At 39.4% G+C, this 26,602-nt stretch overlaps 1 protein-coding gene across 6 annotated transcripts in view; it reads right to left on the bottom strand.

Moving 5' to 3' along the window:
- LOC136864211 (tRNA:m(4)X modification enzyme TRM13 homolog) overlaps positions 1-26,602 on the bottom strand; it is a 397,328-nt gene that overhangs the window by 58,691 nt on the left and 312,035 nt on the right. The window contains exon 9 of one of the 6 annotated variants that reach the window (XM_067140914.2): positions 2,179-3,127. The exons of the other annotated variants lie outside the window; for them this stretch is intronic. Within the exon in view, the coding sequence (XP_066997015.2) occupies positions 3,086-3,127 (42 nt within the window). The 3' untranslated portion in view covers positions 2,179-3,085. Of the gene's footprint in view, positions 1-2,178; positions 3,128-26,602 lie in introns of those variants that run through there. 6 annotated transcript variants of the gene reach the window in all.

Raw genomic sequence — 26,602 nt, 5'->3', positions numbered from 1 at the left:
GTAATTTTGGAACATTTGAAAAGTTTTGTAAGGTGCTTTAATTTTGAGACATTCTATAACTTACCGCACGTGTGGTTACCGCTGTTGAAACAGGTGTCGCAATAGGAATATTTGAGAAATTGCTAACTGTCGTAATATGACCATATATGGTCATGCAATTGGATTGGCGAAAAGAATGGGAATCTAGTGGAATTTGTACCCTATTGGCTGTTTGTGATCTGGCCATTTCTGGCTTTCTGCGGCTTTGCGTGTGTTACGCGATTTGGCCGCATTTATTCCATCTGACCGCCCTCGAGAGTGGATGCGCTCAAGGGCTCCCCTCTGGGAACCCTTCCTCTTGCTTGGTAAGTGCTATTTCTATTTTTTTCTAACATTTTGTTTTATTTATTCCTTCTAATGTTTCAGTATTTTCTCGTTTAATGTAAATTTTCAATGTTTTAAATTCAACGTGTCGGAGTTTGCCCTAGATTCCTGTTGTAACTAATTTCACTTTCTGAATGACTATGTTTTCAAAAGATAGCCACCTATTGACAAGATTTTGTAATTCAGTATAAACTTACGATGTTAAATTTTTGGTTTTACAAATTTACTTAAGCATCCTGATTATGTTTTAATTTTGTTTAGTGGATCTGTATCTGTCGTTAAGGTCTAGCTAAACATCCTTGGTTTGTGAGTTAAGTATCAGTTGTTATGTCATTTAACTTGTTTATGTAATTTTTCATTTGTTATTTTCAATATATTAAGTCAAGAGTGATTTATCGTAAATTTTTTTCCCATAACGTCATACTTTCCTGCGGACCTCAACAGGGCTCCTGCACATTCCACATTCCTGTCCTTAGTCTTCGTTTATTAGGCCTGTAAGTTTTCCTTCGCATATGGTTTGATTTTGCGTACTTATTATCTAGCATGGTATTTACATGTGTTGATGTGTAACCTCTGCCACTGTGTCATTTTACTATTTCCGTATTCATATTATTAAGTGTCAGTATTATTTTTTCCGTGTTCATTTTTATCTATATTATTTTATTATTTTTCAGGCTCAGTTTTGTTATTAGTGTTCTGGGGTATTTGTGGATCGCAGAGGAGAAAGAACGTGCCAGGATGAATGGGTCTAACTACAATGTCAAGAATAGAATTTAAAACTTAAAGTGACAGTTATATTTTCAGAACTTCACACATGGCAGGATTTTATGACAATATTGCAGGTACAAGTTGCAATCATTGAACAATATTTTTAAAAATATCCAAGATTCAGAACCTTAACACCTTGGGCCTTAAGCCTCTAACTTTACATTTCCTGAGCTACAAGCTCAAAATTACAAAGAGCACAAATTTTACTCAAGGGCAGAAAACCCACTAATTCATGGAGAACTTGCTCCCATAATACAATACCTAGCCTTCCAGAGGCACTCATTACAATCACAAGATAGAAAAAGAGCTAACAGGCTCTCAGTTTTCCAAGCCTACTCAAGGCAACATTGCATGAAAATATAAAAATTTCTGGCCTTACAAGGCACTCTTTACAAATAGAAATCACATTACACAGAGGTAGCTAGTACCCAACCTACAGGGCCTTAGTGAAAAAGAACAGGTTAAATAAACGGCCCGAGTACAATTTGAATGGAGTCGAAGCCTGCGCTCAAAAAATTTTTTTTAACTTATAGGGCGCTGGGCTGACGAAACAGGGGCTATTCCCAAACTACTGAGGTAGCACAAATGGAAATAACTTTAATACATTACAGAAACAAAACGTGGCACCTCAAATCAAGATGAAGGGGAGCTTGAGAGGGTACATCACTCTCTATCCCCGATTTACAGTTGAAGATTTTATGAAGATATTACATTAGCCGGCAGAAGGTTACATATTTAGAAAAGAAGGTTCCATGGTAATGATTTCGGACCTTTCCCTCAGGTTAAACTGCGGAGCTAGCAAGAAATAAAGATGTTAAGTGGCCATTACCTTATAGAAGTTCTAGCAGCTGACGAAGAGGCCTCCCGCCTCCTGGTTGACATACACACACTCAGTAAGATGACGATCAATTGGCCAAGAGATGTGAAAATCTGCAGTTTATAAACCATCAGGAAAAGTTCGAGACCATTCAAGATTAAACAAGCCACACCCTGTCATTTTATTGGGTAATTTAAAGGTTACACTCAAAATCGAAGAAGAAGAAGAATAAGAAGAAGAATAAGAAGGAGAAGAAGACTGTGATTGGTAGAAAATTAATTACAGAAATTAGGGATTGGCTGGATTCAAAACTGGCAGAAAGAAAAGATAAATATTGCCAACCCAAAAATAAATGAACATCAATTAGTAAAAAGAGCTTATGAATAGAAAACTTCTTTAAATCAAAAGTTCTTTCATTTCGCACCAGGGTGCATGATCATAGATTTTAGCAGTGACATCTATGGAAGAATGTCCAAACTTCTTGATGAATGGCAAACAAAACAAGTAGAAATACAGTCAGTTCAGGAAAAAACTTCACAATAATAAAATTATACATTTTAGTGGTGATATCTTCTGAGTAAGTTTATAAGTCGGTCTAGTTTCATTTTCACTGTTTCACCAGTAGAGGAGTTCTTATAGGCGCTAGATTTAAATGTGCGGTGTTGGGATGTACCTTCCGGTACAGACATCCAACCCCCCCCCCCCCCGAAATATCCTTCCTAGGGGTGGCCCATAAAAAATTTGTAAAAAAATTATTTCCAGTTGAAGAAAATTTCTAAAACCTTTTGTCTTGTTGATGGGTAGAAACTTGTTAAATTCCAAATTTAGAGTGTCCTTGTTGTCATTGAAGGTAAAATACATGTGAATATTTTTGAAGGCAAGTCCTGCTGCCGCTGCCGATATCCAGTTGAGGTCGCCCAGACCCCTCTAGTACCCTCAGATACACCTCTTCCGCTACTATGAGAGGGGTAGTCGTGGTGATGGACGCCGCAGATTAGAAGTATATATACTTTCCCCAGATGAGTTGGCGGTAGGGGCGCAGCATTTCACCCTTTGCCGGGAAGATGCACTCCGGCGCGCAGTTCAGAAGGAGACCTTACTAGAGCAAAGAGGGCCCTTTCTTCTCTCTGGTTTCCCTCACAAGATGTTAAAATATGGCAGCGGCCAGCTGAGGGGGCACTGAAACAGTAAGATCTCGGCGAGAGAAAGGTGTTGTTGTAGACTTGAGATTACAGGGTACGATCTTTATTGGTGATGCTGGCGGGCGGCGTGGAAAGTGCTTTACAGCCAATAGTGTGGATATGCAGGAGATGGTAATGGCCACAAGGGAATTGACAGCAGGAAAACCTGAGGGGAGGATCGTACATACAGATCATATACAAAATATAATACGATAATCGGGGCAGAAAGCCTCAAGAGATTATTTAACAAAAAATATAACCTTCAAACTCCTGCTAAATATTAGCGGCAATGAATATCCAAAACAACTAATTATACAGGTTTAATTTGAGAGAGGTGGACTCTAAAGATCCTCTCTGTGGCTGGATTGCTCACTAATAATTTAAAGGGAGTCAGGAAATCCAATATGATGCACGGCCCATGAAATCTGGGGGCAAGCTTGCCTGCGGGAACAAAATTCCTAACCATGACTTGATCTCTGACTTTTAAATTGGTGGGCCTCCGTGCACGATCATATCTTTCCCTAACTTCCTAAGCAGTGGCCTCCACGGTATGCACTGGCCAGCGTCTTGGCGGGTGTGCTAGGTACCAACTGATGAGCCCAACCTAGCACCCGAGGGCGAAATGCTGGCATCCAGGAATGAGTTAGCTGAAAATTTTTTGTCCAATAACAGACCATTTATATTGGTATTGTCAGTTTGGGTTTCGACAAGGTAAATGTAACAGCTTTTGAAAACAAGCAGGCAATCTCTTTGGTGTTATGCGATCTAAGTAAAGCTTTTGATTGTATTAATCATGAAATGTTACTTGCAAAGAAGCTTGAGATGTATGGTGTCGAGTATCCCTCACTGAACATAATTAAGTCATACTTAAATAACAGATATCAGTTTGTCTCAATTAAAAATAGGTATTCCACTTTGAAGAAAGTTACAACTGGTGTGCCACAGGGCTCTGCCCTTGGTCCATTTTTATTCATTCTGGCAGTCAATGATTTACCGCAAAATGTCAAATGTCATGCTCTTATATCGTACGCGGATGATACAACATTAATTACAAAACACCAGAGCATCTCAGGTTTGCATCAGATGTCACAGGAAGTTCTTGCAACTGCAATGCATTGGTTTTCATCCAATAGGCTGTTGTGCAATCAGGATAAAACTCAATTTCTCACACTAGGATTATCCAAAGATATTGAAAGTCAGTCAGTCAAACTTTTGGGTTTTCATATTGATGCCAAATTGAACTGGGAAACACACATTGATCATGTTTGTAAAAAAAATATCACGAGAGGCCTATCTGATTTGGAAACTGAGGGATTTAATTAGCAGTGACTACCTAAGGATGGCATATTTTGGTCTCTTTCAGTCACATATTACTTATTGACCATTATTGTGGGGGCATTCTTCTTATGTACATAATATTCTTCTAATACAGAAAAAGGTTGTCCGAACAATGTGTAGGGCTGGTGCAATTGACCACTGTCGACCTCTCTTCATTAAGCTTAAAATACTGACAGTTATAAATTTGTATATTTATATATCTTTGACACATGTTAAAAACAACATAAATGAATTCAGTACTAGGGAAAACATTCACCTTCATGATACTCAGGGTAAAGCAGACACTGGCATCCCAATTCACATGCTGTCAAAAACTGCTCATTCACATAAAATCAGTTGTTTAAGATTATTTAATAAATTACCACATTCTGCATGGACCATTCCTTTAAGTAATTTTAAAAGAAAAATGTATGATTGGTTAATAGAAAATCCATTTTATTATACCTCTGAATTCTTAGAAATGCATAATGTTAGTATTAAGTTTTAATAAAAGGTGTATGTTCATTTAGCCTTAGTAATATTAAGTACTAAATTATTATCAGATGAGGAAGCCTATTTCATTGTATATGGTCAATGGCAAATAAAAATTCTTGATCAAGCTGTCATTGCTTCGCTCGGTGAACACATTTAGCGTGAAACGAGGGGACGGTAGTAACGGTGCCAACGAGCCCCTCTCCTTGTCAGCCCTTACTTGTTTCCCTGATCAGGGGCTGCCATATGGCAGTTCCTCCACAGGTGGCCATACTCGCCGCAGTTCCAACAGGTGATCTTGTTGGTGCGCCGGTGTCTCGTTCTCCTATAACGGCGCGGGTCTCCGGCGCGTCCTCGCTTCTCACGGCTCATATTATTGGTGATGGTGCCGCTGTTCCCTTCACTGCCTTCATCCTCACTGCCTCTCTGAGGTTATGTTCCCCGCCGAGCATCAGCTTTTGACGGATCTCAGCGTCGCGGAGCCCATCAATGAATGTATAGGCTGCCTCCCACTGAGTGTGGTCCTGTGGCAGTCCATCCAGAGCCTTGAGGGCTAGCTGCTCCACATCTTGCGCGAATTCCTGCAGCGTCTCATTATCGCATTGGGTCTTCTTCCTCGGCTGGACTCGGTAGGCGGCTGCCAGCTGGTGGTCACCGTATCGGCTGTCGAGCGTTCTAGCAATCTCCTTGTAGGTGTCACCCGGCTGGAGGCTGTGTAGCACTTCCGCTACTGGTCCTTGCTGTCCGGCGATTAGGTACATGGCCCTTTCCTCTGATGTCCAACCATTGTGACCGCACACGGTCTCGAATTGGGCCCGGAAGTTCCGCCAAGTTTTTTCCTGTCGAAGCGTGGGGGTTTTACCTTCCCAGCGCTGGAGCTGCTGTAGGTGGTCCTAGCACGAGTCTCCATGGCTGTCACTCTCGTTCGCAGGGCACTTACTTCTTTTTTCAGGTCTCGAACCCCTGACTCCACAACCTGTGGTATTTCTTTGATATGTTTTTCAATCAGTTGCTGTATGTCCTGCATAATGTCACTCTTTTTCTTTGCTAGTTGCTTTACGTCACACCGACACAGATAGGTCTTAAGGCGACGATGGGACAGGAAAGGCCTAAGAATGGGAAGGAAGCGGCTGTGGTCGTAATTAAGATACAGCCCCAGCATTTGCCTGGTGTGAAAATGGGAAACAACAGAAAACCATCTTCAGGGCTGCTGACAGTGGGGTTCGAACCCACTATCTCACGGATGCGAGCTCACAGCTGCACACTCCTAACCACACAGCCAACTCACGGTATAATTTTCTTCTGAGAGAGCACATTTCCTGTTCTAACTTACCTTGTCCACCCTTAAGTTCAGTTAATTCCAGTTTCACTTCGCACTTGATTTCGTCCTGTTTGGATGAGAGTTCGGTAAACTTATTGAGGAGAGCCTAATACTGTTCGCTATCCATTTTATTATTCACTAGAAATCCCTAGTTACGAAATTACAGCTACCAGTCTATAGTTATGATGAGTTGATAGGATAGTAGGATAAATTAATACCAGACTGGTAGCTTCTATACTAATATTTATTAACTAAGCACTAAACTACACAGGACTACACATAACTTTTGCTCACACACACACACTCTCTCTCTCTCTCTCTCTCTTAGTTTCTTACTTGTTCTCACACTACACAGTTTTACATTCACACAAGGTAAACAGTTATATCACAAAGTCAAACGTTCTCTCCTTCGCCGTCAGTCTGCACTGTACCACGCCAGTCCTCACAATCACGGCAGTCCACATGCTTCACAGTACTGGCAGTCACTCGCCAACTGAGCTCACGACTGAACTACACCAACTCCCCAAGCAAGTCACTCCTCTCTTATATACCTGTGCCGGTCCTTCCAGAACTGTCCAGGTGCGATGTATCCAGGAACCTCGCAAGATGGAAGACTCCAGATTAATCATCGAGTTTTTTTTTAAATTTCGTGTGGCTATTTCTAGCCGAATGCAGCCCTTGTAAGGCAGACCCTCCGATGAGGGTGGGCAGCATCTGCCATGTGTAGGTAACTGCGTGTTATTGTGGTGGAGGATAGTGTTATGTGTGGTGTGTGAGTTGCAGGGATGTTGGGGACAGCACAAACACCCAGCCCCCGGGCCAATGGAATTAACCAATGCAAGTTAAAATCCTCGATCCGGCCGGGATTTGAACCCGGGACCCTCTAAACCGAAGGCCAGTACGCTGACCATTCAGCCAACGAGTCAGACATCGTTGAGCAATTTCCGTAGTTCATTGCTGGCTACCACGGATGGAAGCAAGAGGGGGCCGGTCTAGGACTTAAGTCTTGTTCGTGTTGTAACAAGTGCAATTTCGCTTACCTTATTTTTCTTCTACGTTCGACCCAGTGCACTCCGTCGCTATACGAACTGTCTGCCTTCAAGCCTGTCACTCCACTGCTTGGACTGTTTCTTTGCTCTACGCCAGCTCTGTGACGTCACCTGCTTCTAGCATGTTCTCCAGCTTGCCTCGCTTCTGTATATATACGGCCTGCTTTTGCTTGTTCGATGTTCAGGTGTGAGTGAAATGTTGTGATAGGCAGTGGAAGCTCTGGCAGTGTACACGGCTGGACCGTGTGCATTTCAGTTTTAATTCTCTTTTCTCTATGTACTGGGTGAGCAGACTTAATTTTTTTTTTTTTTTTTTTTTTTTTTTCAATTTACATCCATTCAATTTTGCTCTCATTCTTTTCATTTGGGCTTACGTGTTGCTTGGAGTTTGAACTTTAGTCCCTTCAGGACACTACGAGATTAACGCTGTATTAAACTGAAAACTTTGAACTTGTGGTGCGATTGTGATGGAGGAAGTGATCAGGACAAGCGATGTTTGGTCAGCTCTAACCTTAACCTGTCATGTGTGAACTTTAGCCTTACACTGATATAATGAGCTGACTTGGCAGCCTGATCAGTACTTTATCTCCTTTTCCCTCCTCTTTGTTTTTTGTTATCTTGTCCTGCTCCTGTCTTTCCGCCCCTTTTCATCATTTCCGTTCCTATTTTCTCACGTTTACTATGCAAATTTGTAATATCGTGGTCTGCTAACTTTTACGCTGTATCTATTCTTTATATTTTGGATGTTTGTGTGTTTCCCTATTTTATCTAGGCTGTGTTAGGTTTTGGGGGATAGTGGTGTCATTTCGCAAAGTAAACCCCTTTAGTATTGAAAGGTTCTCTTTAACATAAAATAATTGTTACTTGTTCTTGCTTAATATTGTTTCGGTCTATGAGAATACCGTCATATTGGAACTTGAATGTGTTGAGAATATTGGTTTATTCTGGTCTAACTTCTCACTTCGTACCTGTGCATACCAAAGATAAGTGTGATTTACAGGTTATTGACCCTCTGATGTAACTATCTACTGTATATGAGCCAAAGCCAAATAATAATCTATTTGTAAAACTTCCCGTTGGGTCCATTTTTACCCTCTCTTGTGAAACCATATGTTATCTAATTGAACCTGATTCAATATATTTGTTCAATTTTTTTAAAACCTGTGTTTTGGGAGTTCTCTTTTTGTTTTCCCTCTCCCCTTGTTTAACATGTACTTACTACGGAAATTCCTCCTGGGAAAAGGCCCATGATTTATGTTGTTGAATGTTTTGAATGATTGTCAACATTTGAAGTATGACATTCGTATATCTCACTTTTCCCTGCGCACTGCTCTGCTGAGTTCTTTGCCTTGCACACTAGAATGTATTCGCAGGAGTGTTTCACTTCTTATGCATCGATCTCTTGTTGATGTTTGCAATGATGTTCCTGCTAATACTTGGGAATATACTGGCATTGATTGATGATTCCTAAAGGGATTGGGAAACATAGCCATAAGTGTGAAGATTCGTAACAGTGTTTGGCGCGGTCAAAGCGTAAGCGGGTAGGCCGATGCGGTAACACCCCCCAGCCCATAGCAAGTTGGCATGGTGGATGCTATAAACATTACAGTATGGTATCCCAATGTTTATTCCGTGCCCTGCTATCCCATTCCATAAGAAACAGGAAAATTTTGTGAAGCCCTCTTTTTTGTCCCGGCAGCAATCCAATGACCTTCAAATTACTGCAAATTTGCCACTCATGCTTATGACATTTTATTCCTTCAAGCACAAACATTAATGTCTCATTTGTTTCGAACAGCTTTGTGGATTGTGCAAGTGGTATGGAAGCCAGAATATTGCTGTTATGAAGCAAAACAGCCTTAGGACTTCTTTTGGAAGAGTCAATAAAAAAGAGCCAGTTGCTAGGATCATATTCCATACCTGCCAAGTATTCTGGTTTTTCCGTATAATGTACAGATTTTGAGTGTGTTTTACGGTTGTAAGGAAGAACAACGTTATTGTATGAATTTTGAATATCTGTGCCTGGTTTCGCTTTCTGCGGTTAACGTATCCACACAGAGGCGCACGAGATGCTGTCAGTTGGTACAATTGTTTTATTCACATGTATTTACAAAACACAAACATAACCTTAATCACTGTAGTCAAAACCAAAACATTCACAACACAAACCGCCACATAAAGACAACTGTCAATCGCTGCACATCGAGATGACAACATTGAAACACAAATAAAACAGTTGACTGCTTAAAAACACGTCATCCACGTGGTCTCAAGTATAACCTTGCTACACCATGACTCTTCAGCCCATAACTTCCAAATCATAACTGACTGTCCAGATCGCCTCTTTATATATATCCTGGCCAGGTTTCCAGAAAGATACAAAAAAAAAAAAAAAAAAAAAAAAAAAAAACCCTACCTTCTTGAATATTCTAGAGTGCCCAATACATAGAAATAGTGTACAGAATATTCTCAATCGTTCTCATCTACCAATACCATTCTGGAAGTTACAGTGTTTTTCACAATTATGGATTACAATTTATATATACAGGTAAGAATAAATGATAATATTAATTTACAGGTATTTACAATAACGGACTGATATAAATGTCTATGAGCATGACATAAACTCACACACAATATAATCATTCGACTACGTAAATAATAATAATAATAATAATAATAATAATAATAATAATAATAATAATAATAATAATAATAATAATAATAATACTTAAGGGCATAACTTCACACACAATATGATCATTCAACTACGTAAATAATAACAATACTAAATGGATGTACACTTCATAGCTATACATACAAATAATAATAATAATAATAATAATAATAATAATAATAATAATAATAATAATAATAATAATAATAATCATAAAATAATAATAATGATCATAAAATAATAATAATAATAATAATAATAATAATAATAATAATAATAATAATAATAATAATAATAATAATAATAATAATAATAATTCAAGCTCAATATCTGCATTAGTTACCCATGGGTGAGAGAATATTTTTTTCAAGTTATACCTGTTATCACACTTGCGTCACGGTCAAACCAGATTTGTTTGACTTTCGATAGTAGTTGGTAATACGAGATGCAGTGTTTGAAATTCGACCAGTAATCACCATGCTTTTGTCACCTGTTTGACCTCAACTGCTACTTCATACACTGAGATGTTCCCAAACAAGTAGCAGACTGTGATTTTGAAGAAAGGAAATCCGTGAAAAGTAGCAGGCTGTGAATTTATATTTATAACAACTTTAGTAACTGCGTAGTGCTTCGTAGCAGCTGTAAAAGGCTTTGTTTGCTGTGGGTGTGAGTAACAATCGCTGTAGTTCTGAAACTCTTGGAATTGTGTGATAAATTTGTAAGCAATTTAGTATTTTTAGTGGTGTTCGTAATGAGTTGAACTAAGAAACGATATTATCAGTCTTTTAGGGAGGCAAATTCTGCTTAATTTCCTTGTTTTATACGATCATGGAAAGTATTCCCAGTGAAGTGGAAACAGATGAGCACTCATCAAGATGTAACTTTGTGTAAGTACTGTATTTAATTACAGGGGTGATCATAACATATATTTGACTTGTATTAGTATTGTTTATAATCTCCCCCCTTGCCATCCTTTTTCATTATGGCTCAAGACTTTGCGACGGATATGTGTGTTGTTAAAAAATTTCCACTTTAGGATCTTACGGATTTCTCTTTTTGAAAGTTGGCAGGTATGCATATTCTTTCTATCCCAATTAATGGGGAAGATTTTGAACACCAATGCAATATACGAGTTGATCTTCTTGTGTATAATATTTTCACAATTCTTCCTCACGATTTCTGTACCAGGAAAATGCAACCCTGGATGCCAACATATTCTTTTCATGTAGTCTTGAGCCAAGTAATTCACTTCACCCTCTCTGGTTAACTCTAAATTCCTTGTCAAATCATTCAATTCAGATGGTGTAAATGTTTATAATAATATTTTTTTGGTTTTTTTTGGCTAGCTGCTTTACGTTGCACCGACACAGATAGGTCTTACGGCGATGATGGTACAGGAAAGGGCTAGGAGTGGGAAGGAAGCGGCCGTGGCCTTAATTACGGTACAGCCCAGCATTTGCCTGGTGTGAAAATGGGAAACCACGGAAAACCATGTTCAGGGCTGCCGACAGTGGGGTTCGAACCTTCTATCTCCCGAATACTGGGTACTGGCCGCACTTAAGCGACTGCAGCTATCGAGCTCGGTATATATGTATTTATTGGTCCTGCTGTTCAATACATTATTTCATCTCTTAAGAAGAAGTATTAAGTTTATTCAAACATGTTTTGACAAATTATGAGTCATCTTCAGTGACCTATATTAATTAAGACATTATCAGATTAAAATACGTGTATATGTATACACTGTAGAGTCCTTATTATTTGGGATATTTAAAATCCAGTAAAAAAACCATGTTAGTGATAATACATAACATTATAAGGGATAGCCTTTTGTCTGTTCTAAAACAGTGTCATGTTGTAATTTATAAAGGCTATTAAAATTTTATTAAAATCTTGCCACTCTTCTATGGCTCAAAAGTATGCTGATGGTTCATCTTGGTTCAATGTATATCCTGAAGTATGTATTGGGCACCTTTAATTTTGTAATATTTTTCCTTCTAGCGAGTGTAAGCATCAAATAGGTATCATATTTTGCCTACTTAACTGTCCTGAATCTGTTGTTTTTTTAGAAGCCAGAAATGAAAATCCTTTCCTTCCAGCTACAGTGTTCACTAGAAACCTAGGCCTGCCAGTAAGGGAATCCTTACACCTGAGCACCGAGAATCACGTGCAACTTTCTGCCTCCAGTTTCTTCCAGTGCCACAAGACTTCTGGGAGTCTGCTATATGGTGCGATGTGGAGGTTTTCTCATCAGATGCCGATGGCAGTCTATCATTGTGGCGACCCGACAAGACCAACTTGTTGTTACTAAGGCACGGAGTGGAAGAATCAGCGTGGGCTTTTGAGGGTGGATGAGTGCCAATGGCTTGGAAGAGTAAGTTGAAGTCTCATGTAGATTGGACTCCGAAAAAAATACTCAGATCTAGAAGAGTGTATGCTTCCTACTGTCCTAATCTCTACGCCACGAATGATATGCCTACCATCCATCTAGTCCATAACAACAACAATGTGCATACATCACACACCACCAAAACGTGGTTCTTAGAATACCTGGAAGTGTCGGCATTGGACTGGTCCGCTAAGTCACCTGATCCCAACCCCATACAACATACATGGGCGTTGATGGCTAGAGAGTGGAAGTTGAGACAAGAACGCACAACTGAAGCTCTCAAGAATCATGTTCTTGAAATCTGGGAGAGCATCAGGGGTCGCTCTCATATCTGTAGTTCTTTGGTCACCTCCATTCTTTGAAGGCTCAACGAAATTTTGGTCAATGACGGTTGGTGGATGTCCTAAAAATCAGGTAATGAAGACATTCAGTTTCTGTTTTCCCTTGATTAGTTTCCTCCAGTTATTTGAATGGCTATAAAACTATTGTTTTATGGAAAACTAGTGCATTGTTAATGATTATACTCTAGTTTTCATTTTATAAAAATGCAATTAATTTTTAGTGCAGGAAGTGTTCATTTTGTATTTATTTTCTAACAAAAGTCTACCTCTACTTCTCTTACCCTCCATAACAGAGTCCATTATTCTCCGAGGTAACCTATCCTCCTCCATTTGCCTCACATGACCCCACCACCGAAGCCGGTTTATGCGTACAGCTTCATCCATCGAGTTCATTCCTAAATTAGACTTTAACTCCTCATTCTGAGTACCCTCCTGCCATTGTTCCCACCTGTTTGTACCAGCAATCATTCTTGCTACTTCATGTATGTTACTTCTAACTTATGAGTAAGATATCCATAAAACAAAGTTGGTCTGAAAACAGACCGATGTAAAGATAGTTTCGTCCGGGAGCTGACTTCCTTCTTACAGAATACTGTTGATCACAACTGCGAGCTCACTGCATTAGCCTTAAGACACCTTGATTCAATCTCACTTACTATATTACCATCCTGGGAGAACACACAACCTAAATACTTGAAATTATCAACCTGTTCTAGCTTTGTATCACCAATCTGACATTCAATTCTGTTGAATTTCTTACCTACTGACATCAATTTAGTCTTCGAGAGGCTAATTTTCATACCATACTCATTGCACCTATTTTCAAGTTCCAAGATATTAGACTGCAGGCTTTTGGCACAATCTGCCATTAAGACCAAGTCGTCAGCTTAGGCCAGACTATTTACTACATTTCCACCTAACTGAATCCCTCCCTGCCATTTTATACCTTTCAGCAGATGATCCATGTAAACTACGAACAGCAATGGTGAAAGATTACAGCCTTGTCTAACACCTGTAAGTACCCTCAACCAAGAACTCATTCTACCATCAATTCTCACTGAAGCCCAATTGTCAACATAAATGCCTTTGATTGATTTTAATAATCTACCATTAATTCCATAGTCCCCCAGTATAGCGAACATCTTTTCCCTTGGTACCCTGTCATATGGTTTCTCTAGATCTACGAAACATAAACACAACTGCCTATTCCTCTCGTAGCATTTTTCAATTACCTGGCGCATACTGAAAATCTGATCCTGATAGTGACTGGTAAGGCAAAAAAAAACCTAAGGCCTTTAAGAATGTTGAACTTCCTGTTGATTACAAAAAGCAAAGCAAAGGGTGGATGACTAAGTCTGTGTTCGCTGAATAGTTTCATGAACCGTTTGTACCGTCAATTAGAAAATTTCTTAAGAAACAGGAACTGCCACAAAAAGCTTTGCCTATTTTGGACAACTGCCCTGGTCTCCCTGATGAAGAGTATTTGAATTCCAAAGACAGTTTCATCCACGTTATGTTCCTGCCTCCCAATATACAGTAATGCCTTTCTTGCAGTTTGTGGACCAGAATATCATACAAGAAACTAAAATGGAGTACAAAAAGAGTCTTCTGTACATGGTTTTGTCTAAAGACAACAGTGTGATTAAATCCTTAAAATAAATCAACCTGAAAGGCGTGGTTTATTCACTTGCTAATGCATGGGTAAACCTTAATGAAAAAGGGATTGTTTGTTCATGTGGAAATTTGTGGCCTAATATGGAAGTGTTAAAACAATACAAAAAGAAGCAATATAAAACAGCCATTGTTGATATTACCGAAAGTGAATTAAATCAGCTGCAAGATGTGGTTAATGATAAGCCTGTGAATACAGCTGATAATGTTTTGATATCAGACGATGTAAGCAAGTGTCTGACCAGTGATGAAGAGAAAAACTACCAGTTTCTAATAGACGATGACATAACAGAAGATGTGACACACATTGTCCGTGGTACTGACTTGGACACCGACACACTCCTTCAGCAATTCATTAGCACACAAAACACTCAATGCTTCACCCTCAGGGTTTTTAAAGACACTTTCCTCACCCAGGGGAATCCCCAACTAATACGTGACCTCCTACCCCACTAATGGTTAGTCATAACTTTGCATTTTCTACTAGATTACCGAATTGCAGCATATTATAACTTACTCAAATTTCCTCCACTATTCCACTGTTTCACTATCCATACTAAAATTTTTCGATCATCATTTTGTCTACACAACTCCTGTTGTTTAGTGCTTAGAAACATTGTCCTTAGTTTCTCTGTTTCATTACAAAAGTCTATTAAATGCATGTCATCAGTCTTTTTCTCATATAGAATACACTGTGTGCTCTCTTTGCTCCTAATCCATCCTTTGTTTATATACAATCCCAAAAGCCACCATATTAGAACAAACTAAGCGAAGCTCTATCCCTACATTCTTCTAACCATCTTTGCCATTTGATATCCTTGAATCTTGCTATCATAGCCCTTTGACTTCTACTATCTATACCCTTCCATGTCTCTAGCCAAATATAACCCATACCCAAATTCTCGACATAAGTTCAGCCAACTATCGGCATACATACCTGTCATTTCTTGTTTGTATGCTTCCTGTAGTACAAGACCCCCCCTCCTCGTTTCAGGCGCATCCAGTAGTTCAATACTCTATTAGCGCATTCTACATCTAAATATTCACCGCATATTAATAACGCCCCCACATTAGCTGTACATTGTGGTAGTCCCATGACTATCTTACTAAATTTGTATAGAATTTGTTTCAAAATATCCCCTTTCTTTTCCAGTCTCCATAATTCTACCCACATAAAGTTCTACTTAGTACTAATGTCTGCAACACTAACCTCAGTACTTTATAATTTATCCCTGGGCATTTAGCCACTAGAATTTTCACCGCTGAGAGAGCCGCAACCCCTCTCAATTGAGCCCTCTTAATATGATCATACCATCCTCCTTTACTATTTAACAGCACTCCTAAATATTCTAACCTCTCAACCTCCTCTATTCTCACTCCCTGTATCGTCCATTCCATTCTATTTTTTACCCTCTTCCTCAAGCGCATAATTAACACCTTCGATTTGTTACAGTTAATTTTTATTTACCACTTCTTTGTGTATTCTGCTCATTTATTCCTATTTCTCTGCAATCCGCCCCTTGTTAGAGTCATTAATATTATATCATCCACGAATATCAAACCTGGAATTTCTAAATTGTGCACTATTTTGCTCCTCTGTGCCCATCCACTATGCCATTTATAAATAACAGGAATAATATTGGCAATAATTTGCAGCCTTGTTTTAAACCAACCTTCCACTCTATCGGCCTGCTTATTAAATTTTCCTCTAATTTGACAATGCAATATATGTTCTGGTATATCACCTCAATTGCTCGAATCATCTTTCTAGAAACTCCCAACCTCCCTAATTTTTCTATTAATGCTCTTCAACTCACCGTGTCAAAAGCTTTTTTGAAATTAATGGCTGCTAGAAATAAACTTCTTCTTTCCCCCTTCATATATTTATCTGTTATCATCTTGATTGTCATGATGTTATCTATTATTTGGTACGGAGACAAATATGAGAGTTCCAGGGTTGAAAACCCCTACAAATCAGTTGAGATCTAGCTCACAGGGCCGATTTGAATGGAATAAAAAGGCAAATTAACTAAGATGAAGTTTATGGAGCACCATTCAATTATAATATGCTGTAATTCAGTAATCTAGCAGAAAATGCAAAGTTATGACTGACTGTTAGTGGGTTAGGTCATGTAACAAAGAGAAAAAGTCTGTTAGTTGGGAATTCCCCTGGGTGAGGAAAGTGTCTTTAAAAACCCTGAGGGTGAAGCATTGAGTGTCTTGTGTGCTAGTGAATTGCTGAAGGAGTGTGTTGGTGTCCAAGTCAGTACCACGGGTAATAGATGTGTGTATGACCCATGGTAAATGGAACATTTTACCTCAAACAATCTTGGTACCAGAATTAATATGGATAGACAGTGGGGGTAGAACTTGTGCATTTAAGAACAGCGCAAGCCTTAATGGCAGTTAGTACCATGGGCGCCAAAATAAACTAACTTTTAAATTCAGCGCAAAGTAAAACCTGTTAGTGGGGGAATGAACTAACTTCCTCTAGCACAGCCAGAAGTGGAACAGCTTAAATACCATTCATGCACAACAGAGGTGTATAGCAGTAGTAGGGGACAAATATTTACGAACTGTTGCTCACCACCCCAGTGATGCATCTTCCAGAACCTCAAGCAGAAGGTCACACTAGTATGTTGATCGTCATTGGAATGGAGCCAAGGGTCTTCTCTGGGGCCAGCACAAGCATTATGGAACACTAAAACCACCCATGGTGGCCTGGACATGCCGAAGAGCTTCATGAGATTGAGGTCAGTAAGTTCTAATCATATTATTATGTAGGAGTTTAAGATTCACACCAGCACTGTACTTAAATTGTAAATACCTAGTATTAATGCTGCATCCAAACAATTTAGTTGGTGTGTCAGTTGGAATTTAATTTTATAATTTATCATTTGTTTGGATTGGCTATGGTAGTACTAGTTAGCTAATGGTGTGTAAATAGTAGTAATCATGAGTGCTTAGTTGTCTTTATGCTATATGTATTTAACTGGGTAGTTAATGTCATCATTGCAAGTGGAGTCATTCTGAATCACCCCAGGAGTCGATCTAGGAGCCTGGGAGACAGGAGGCATCTGATTTAAATTTAGCATACGAATGCAGTGCCTTCCTTTATTGTTGTGCACAAGACTTTCAGGTACTGACAGATGGAGAGAACACAGTTATCTTGTGTTGAACTTATAGTATACAATATGTATGTTTTTTAAATTTAACCCATAGCCTCATCAGAGTATTTGTGTGTGGTTATGGTTCTTCTAGTAAGGGCAGATGACCCTGTTAATTTTAGTGGCATCAACCAGGAATTGTTGGGAAGGTGTGCTGCCTTGTAGAATTTTATGGTGAAGAGCATATGAATAAAGAGATGCTGGCAGTCACAGGGATACTAAAGAACTGATATTGTAGATGACGTGGCCCATGTTTCTTTTGAATGAAAATCCACAGCCTGTTTCCTGTCATTCGACCGAGTCAGGAATGGAATGAATGAAGCCCCCATCTAGCGGCGAGGATAGGAATTGTGCTGGCTTCCGAAGCCTGTTGCACTCCTTTGGGGCAATGGTTAATGAATGACAGATGAAATGATATTGGAGAGTATTGCTGGAATGAAATGTGTCTGGGAAAACCGGAGTACCTGGAGAAAAACCTGTTCCATCTCCGCTTTGTCCAGCACAAATCACATTGGAGTAACCGGGATTTGAACCACAGAACCCAGCGGTGAGAGGCAGGCATGCTGCCACCTGAGCCACGGAGGCCCTCCATGTTTCCTTTGAATACGGATGAGAAATGCCCATGAAATATTTGAGTGGTGAGAGGTAAATACAGGAACACAGTCACCAGTCCAGCAGGTAGATGTTATTATTTGAGTGCGCTCAGATATTTCCATAGCCCTCAGACCATGTTACGAGAGAGCAGGGCCACACCCCTGGATGAATAGCAAAAGCAAGTATGTCACTAGGGTAAGCCCAGTCTGATGTAATCCTTTTAGGGCACTGACACAGCTGAAGTAAATAAATGAATAGAGGAGTCCTCTTAACCCTCTAGTCATAGCGATTTTTAGTAAACAGTGGAGGTTCGGAAGCATTGAGGAAGGAATCACCAGAAAGGGAATTTGAACCCTGCCTGCTGTTGTGAAGGAGTACTTGTGTATCTCCCTGTCGTCTACTCCAAGCTCCTGAACATTATTCGTATGCCGCGTGACATATTTCCATGCTGTGTTTTCTTCTATTTGTGTTTTGGTGCAGTGTATTTTTCTGCTGTTATTTTGTTTTATTGTGTGCAATACATGTGCGAATGGTTATCGGTTCAGTCCTATCTTTGTGGCTATGGCGGCATTCATGGCATAAATTCAGTGGTTTTGGGAGTATTTGTAACCGGTCTCTTTTCCATATTTTATGTGTGTTTAAGTTTTTGAACCCATATAAGTTTTGGGATAATAGTAAACCAGTGTGGAGTTTCTTACATAAATAAATGAGGTAAATGGTCTGGGACCATATAAATGAGAGAACTTACCTGACCCCCACCGTATGAAATAACATATCCCATGTTCGAACAATATGTCAGTCATTTGAGAGGGGTAAGAGATCCTGTCATATTTTTTTGTTTATAAGTTTGTATATGTCATTTTAATATTTCCTGGGTCTATTTACTTTGTCTTAGTGGAATAAATTATGATTTTACAGTATAAACTAGCCTACAAGTCTCATTTGTAATTGATGTACCTCCCAATCCTCTACAATTGGATTAATTATAGATTGACTAGGTTCTGAGGGCCTATTCAGACAGCCCATACTCTGAGCGAGCTAGCCAGGCACACTTAGGGCAGGCGGTAGGGTGGAGTATGGAGCAGTGAATTTTAGTGGAAGATCAGCTCAAAGATTGTATCAACAACGATATCCCAATCACCATTTGTCCCACCATATGATGTTTGCTTCCTTGAATCAACATTTAACAGGGCCTTTTATGAGGGCATCAAGAGAGGGACAAGGATGAACTGTACCTTGGAAGAATAAGTGTTGGCACAATTGGAGCAAAATCTCTCCACCAGCATACATAATATAGGTTGGGCGAGAAGTCCCCGCTACCTCTGTAACTGTTTAGTATCAAATGTTATTTATGTTGTGTTATTTATGCAGGTTGGTAGCTATATTATGTGTGTTATTTATGCAGCTTGGTAACTATATTACTTCTTATTAATTGCTGGAATCAAGTGTTGAAATACATATTGTCACAATCCAGTGTTAGTGTGAAGCTATGGCAGATGTGAGCAGTAAGAGTTACACTACTGAGGAGCGGTTAGTGGCAAGTGTGTGGGTGCATGAACGACAACACACAGGGCAGACAACGAGACAGATTATGGGAGCATTCCAGGAAAGAGTTGGTAAGGCTCCACCGCGAAAAGCAACACTCATCGACTGGGACAGATGGGCAGTGTTAAAGGCAGGTTGACACAAGTGTAATAGACTAATATAACTTGGAAACAATATTCGTTCACCCATGGGTAAATATTGCAATTATTATTATTATTATTATTATTATTATTATTATTATTATTATTATTATTACTATGGCTATGAAGTTGTTTACACGTATTAGTATTATTATTGTTTACATAATTATGTACAGACTTTATTTGGTATAAATCACGATCGTATTATTTGTGAGGTTATGTCATGAAACATCTGCAGTATATATTAATATGAGTTTATTTAATGTAAGAACACTTAATTAATAGTATATAATTTATTATTACCCGTATATATGATGCATAGAGCCTCCGTGGCTCAGGCGGCAGTGCGCCGGCCTCTCACCGCTGGGTTCCGTGATTCAAATCCCGGTCACTACATGTGAGATTTGTGCTGGAAAAAGCAGAGGTGGGACAGTTTTTTCTCCGGGTTCTCCAGTTTTCCCTGTCATCTTTCATTCCAACAACACTCTCCAATAACATTTCATTAATCATTCACTAATTACCGCCCCAGAGGAGTGCGACAGGCTTCGGCAACCTGTACAATTCCCATCCTCGCCCCTAGAAGGGGGCTTCATTCATTCCATTCTTGACCCAGTCAAATGACTGCAAACTGGCTGTATATATTATGTATAATCCAATGTAACATCATGCAACACACTGTAATAAGTCCAGAACAATGCTATGTGCAACCAGAAGTATGTAGAAAGTTCCTTACATTGTAACTAGGCTATTGGAAACTCTCGAATTTATGAGAAAATATGTTGTGCCATATGCTTCTAGAAGCCTGGCCAGGCATGGTATATAATGAGGCAGTCTTAATAGTAGAGTGGAATTGTTTTAATGAGACTTGTGTGGAAGTCATGGTAGCTGAGTATTTGAAGTCAAGTATGTGAATTGGTTTTGTTGCGTTAGTAGCTGACATGCAACTGTTACAGTCCCTCCTTATCCTTATTCATCATAGTAGTGTTTTGTTTTATGATGTTAGCTTATTAGTTTGCATGTGAATATGTGTAAATAATGTGTAAATAAACTAGTATACACAACTGACAGCATTTTGTGTGCATCTTTGTGAATACATCAAGGCCTTGGAGTGGAAGGAAGTAACTACGAGAAGAAACATGTGCTGAAGTCTGTGCTTCGATTAAACCATCTTAAATGAAGTCGATCCATAAACGTGCTTTGGAACTTGGTATTCCGAGGACAACAATGTGAGATTACATTTAAAAAGACCTTAAGTTCAGACCTTTTCGACTGACGTTCGTAAACGAGTTATCGGATAGAGACCAGAATGAGCACGTTTTAGCTGAGCTAGCCATTCGTGGGTAGGTGAGAACGTAACTAATCCGATATGCCGCATTTTATCTTCATTCATTCTTCTTTTGTATTACAAGATGCTTTAAAAGCTTGCCTACTTTTTACGCTAATAATAGCCGTCATTCTCGTTCTAGGGCACTCCACTGCACATTCCACTTATGAAATCACGATCAGTTATTCTGTCTACTTTTTTTTTTAACAAGACGACTCAATACCATTTTACTGGAACCCTCACTCATGTTTAACGTATGTTTATCTACCATCTTCATTCTACTGGAACTAAACATTGTGCTCCATATCACCAAGTTTCTACCGACGCATCGGCAAACTGTATCTCAACACAGCATCATCATGTTATGAAGGACTCTATTACCAATTGTATTGAACCATCTCATGTGTACAATATTTTAATTTTCACTTTTAACAGTATTCAAGTGTTGTGCTCAGAACATTCCAGCATATTCTTCAACATTTTAACTGACGCATTTGCCAGTCTGAATTATTTTGAATGCGCTTTTGTCCTTGTCCGTTGTGCTTAATCTTAAAACTTTTTGGCTGATGATGTCTGAAAGATAGATGAAACATGTTCCGTTATTTTTTAAATGTTACTTAAATAATTAATTTTTAAAAAAATTAGTATTGTAAAGGTGGAACATTTGATCATATCTTTTAAGTATAAGTACGACAATACAGGCTTTATAATTAAATTCATTTTATGCAACGTTTTAGTTGTTAAATAAATTCCCAAATGCAGCGAGCCGTGCCAAGGTTATGTTTTCAGATGAATGTGCTATTTATTGCAGCTCACGTGCTAGAAATGTTGTCATGTGGGCCAAAGAGAATCCTCATTACAGAGTTGAGTTGGAAAGGAACCCGCCTGACGTAATGATATGGGCAGCAATGACACCACAACATCTGCTTGGACCGTACTTTTTTGACGGGACTGTGAATGGCACAAATTATTTACACATGGTACAAACATGGTTAATAGCCCAGCTTTAGGAAAGAGGCCTCAAAGAACACATATGGTTGCAGCAAGATGGAGCGCCTACTCACTAAGCTCTTGCAGTGTACAATTCCTAAGCAAACATTTCCCAGGGCGGCGGATAGGTAGTGGCTCACTAGCAACACCAGCTCCCTTGAAAAAAGGCCACCATGAAGTCCTGACCTCACCACACCTGACAACTCGTTATGGGGAGTCATAAAGGCACATGTATCCGTATGTCGTTATGCTAGAAAGGAAGAACTGCGCAATGCTGTTGAGGATGCATTTTGCACTGTAACACCGGACATGCTCAGAAATATGTCAAGAAGAACATGGAGGTGTGTAGAACTGTGTTTACAACATGATGGGGAACATACAGATATACTGGACACTTAATACATAAGTAACATAACCTAAATAAAATTTGATACAAAACAGTTACAGGGGTATGGGGACTTCTCGCCCACCCTGTACAATCGTGCACACTTTGGGAACAAACCACGTGAATGTATGGTATGTTCCCCATGAACAGTTGTATCTATTTAATTTGCAGGGTGTGCAAGCACTTTACCCCGCAGATTACCCACGAGTACTATTTTCAGAGTGGTACCTACACCAGTGTCAAACACAGCCTGCATTCCTGTCCTTAGTGCAGTGTATTGATGAGGCATACTTTACAGGAGAGGGAATGTTCAATTCCCATATTCTTCATATTTGCAGTTACACCAATCCTCATGCATCATCTACCCGCTCTTATCAACAACGATTCCAAGTCAATGAATGTACAGGTATAACTGACAACTTTCTCACTGGCCCCTATATTTTACCAATGCAGTTAAAATTCTATCGCACATTTCTTAAGGAAGCATTAATGGAGCTGTTGCAAGACATGCCATTGGCCATAAGGCACTGACACACTTTGGAATTTCAGGGCATGATAATTTAAATGAAACATTTCAAGAGCACTAGTTTAGGAGATGAGGTCCTGTTTAATGCCCTCAGATCACAGGATTTATCTGCCTTGGAATTATTTTTTTTGCAGGGTACGATGCAAACTCCTGTTGACAGTGAAGAGACTCTGGTTGCCAGGACAGTTGCAACAGCTGGAGAAATTCAGGGAAATCCTGGAAACCTTTATTTGTGTTCAACAGTTGTTGATTCAGCAATGCGAGCTTTGTGTGCAGGTCAGTGGAGGTGATGGTGATATGACCTCTTCTGTTACGTGCACTGATGTATGTAACTTTTGTGGCAACATAATTTAAAGAAAATTGCCTTGTGTATAAAATGTTATGTATTGTAGTAAAGTTATTACTGCTGTCCTCACTAAGCAAGTTTTGCAGGGCAAAATGTCATTAGTAAAAGTTGTTTGTTTTTGTGTCCTATACAAACCCTGAAGTTTGTCAGTCTCATTTTTATACACCCTATATTATTTCAGATAATGTGGAACATGACTCGATTCAAAACTAGTCTGCTTTGGTCACAATGTGTTTTATGTTTGTCCTTGTCTTTCCCTTCTGTTGCTACCTCTTCCCACACTAACCTGTCATTGTATTTATCTCTCAATATGTTTGTACTTGTTCTTGAGTTGAGCCCTAAAGAGTATCAGAGGTCAAAAAAACCAGACGACAAGGGGCAATGACATAAGAAGAACTACTGGAGCTTATTGGCAGAGAACTGTCCAAGACTGGAATAAAGTATTATGTACCATAAAATCCCAGATACCACCTGCCACTGAATAAGACCCATGGCGGAACGCTGTTAGTGCTGTGTGTGTGTGCTCCCAGTTTTCGATCATTAGCAGGTGTAGTAAAGGCGTAATTCGTTACGAAAATAGTAAATTTCAACTTTAAAAAGTGTGTGTTGCTTACTTCACATCATCACTCTGTGCTGTACAGTTGATTTTTGCAAATATAAACAAAATTTAAGTATGGGAAGAGACAAGAGGAATGCGGCCAGCCGGGGAACCAGGACCGAGACGGGACCTGTAGCCGGCAGCGGAAGTGAGGCGACCCTAGCGGACAGCATTGTTCAGCAGGTAAGAGAAGCCCTACAGTCGAAAGACATTCTCTCGGCTATCGTTGAGGCAATAACTGAAAGTGTCACAAAGGCCGTGGCTGAACAACTTAAGGCCACCCTGGACTTCAACACTGAGATTATCAATGAACTTAAAATTGATATTAAAAATAGGGAAATTGAACTGAAAGCAGTGCAGGATGAACTCAAAAGGAGTACTGATGCTTTGGAGCAATACCAACGTAGAGGAAGTGTGCGTGTGTTCGGAATTCCCGAATCACCTAATGAGAATACGGACGAACTTTCAGTCAGGTTGTTTAAAGATAAACTTGGCCTTGACATTGCCGTGCAGGATATTGATAGATCTCACCGAGTTGGCAGGCCGGGGCTTGGAGTGAAACGCCCTATAATAGTGAAATTCGTAAGCTATAGGAAAAGGGAGGAAGTCTTCCGTAACAAACGCAGGTTAGCAGGCACTGGAATCACTATCAGGGAGGACCTGACTGCGGTTCGCACTCTCATATTAAAGGCGGCTGTAGATAAATTTGGAGTGAGAAATGTCTGGACCATACAGGGACGCATTGTTGTAAAAAGAGGGGAAACCAGACACAACATAACAACAATGGATGAACTGAACGCTCTCAAATAAATGAGCAATACCATAGTGTAGTATCTCATCATGTGTATGTAGATTCTACTGTGAAATAGCTTTCTAGTTCCTCAACTATTTCTTCATTTGTAACAAATTCGTAAAATAGTCGTATAGCATTCACCAGTTCTACCCACACGTACAAACTCTTTCTCTTCTACTTATTTCTGAAATTCTCGCCGGCAGGTGCACTTAAAGCCTGGAGCACAGCACCTTAGCTAAATGCTACTCTAGACTAACTCTTCAACTGTATATTAGTGTAATTTTATTAGTATCCTTATTTAATTATTATTATTACTTATTTTTCTATTGAAATGTTCAAACATATGCTATGTGAATTTAATTATCTGCGTGTGTCTGTCAGTGTGTGTGTGCTATCAGTGTTTGTTCCAGGAATGAGTAACCTACTCTTTAAACATGTCAGCAGCTGGTGTACTTAAAACTACTGTTATGGTAGATGAGGCATTCCTGAGTGTCATTGATCCGAGTGTATTCCAAGACGAAAATAACCCTCGTGTACCTTCACCAACTGTCCCCAACCCTCAGCCTACTGAACTGTTATTGAAACAATCTCTGTCTCAGTTCTCGCGAAGTCTACAATGTTGCCATATCAATTCTCTCTCACTCCTCAGTCACATAGATGAAGTTCGTTCGATAATATCGACCTGTAACATGCATATTATGTGTATTACTGAAACCTGGTTATCCGATAAAATTAGCTCTAACCTTGTAAATCTAGAAGGATATACTCTCTATCGGCATGATCGCACTGCCAGACGTGGTGGAGGTGTAGCAGTATATTGTAGAGATGATATTAAATGTAGAATAATTATCAGATCATCATCTGGCATCACTCCACATACAGAATATATGTTTGCTGAGACCATAATTAACTGTCAAAAAGTATTGGTAGGAGTTGTCTATAAACCACCGAATGTTACTAATATCTCTGACCTTGAATCTGACCTTCTCAAACTAGTACCAACCTACGAGCATATACTACTTCTTGGTGACTTTAACTCAAATATCTTAGCCCCGACTGGCAAATCAGAACGAATCAGCAACCTACTTACCTCCGTCGACATGACGATCTTACCGCTTGATGCAACGAATCATGTTCATACACTTAAATACACAAGCCATACTGGAATTGACCTCCTAGTTACAAATAACCCGCATAAAGTTCTGAAGTACGGTCAATTTCCTGTACCTGGCATATCAACTCATGACTTAATTTACCTGTGCTACTCTCTACGTGTACCAAAATACAGAGCTAAATACATTAGTTATAGGGATCTGAAAAATATCGATCTTCAACAACTCCAAAGTGATGCGTACAGTTTACCTTGGGAAGATATAAAGCAGGTGCAGGACACAGACATGAAAGTGAGAAGATTTAACTCTCTACTCATAGGACTATATGACAAACATGCTCCAGTTAGGCAAGCTAGAGTCACTCGCTCGCCTGCACCTTGGTTAACAAACGATATAAAAGCAACAATGGCTCGCCGTGACGCAATGTTCCGCCGATACAAGGAAACAAATAATGAATTAGATTTCGAACAATATCGTCTTTTACGTAACAGAACAAAGCAATTAATTCGCAATAGCAAATTTAATCACATTAAAAATGTAACACGGAATTTAAATGCACGTGAAACCTGGAATGAACTTCGAGCTATGGGTGTTGGAAAATGCAAAGAGCCACATATACCAACTATATCTCTCGATACACTTAACTCTCACTTCGTAACTAACCCAATAAAGGAATCTCAACCTCAAAATCATATC

The sequence above is a fragment of the Anabrus simplex genome, chromosome 2 (genome assembly GCF_040414725.1).
Source record: "Anabrus simplex isolate iqAnaSimp1 chromosome 2, ASM4041472v1, whole genome shotgun sequence".
NCBI classification, from domain to species: domain Eukaryota; kingdom Metazoa; phylum Arthropoda; class Insecta; order Orthoptera; family Tettigoniidae; genus Anabrus; species Anabrus simplex.
Note: the sequence above shows the minus strand (reverse complement) of the source record. Positions and strands in the feature narration are given on the sequence as shown.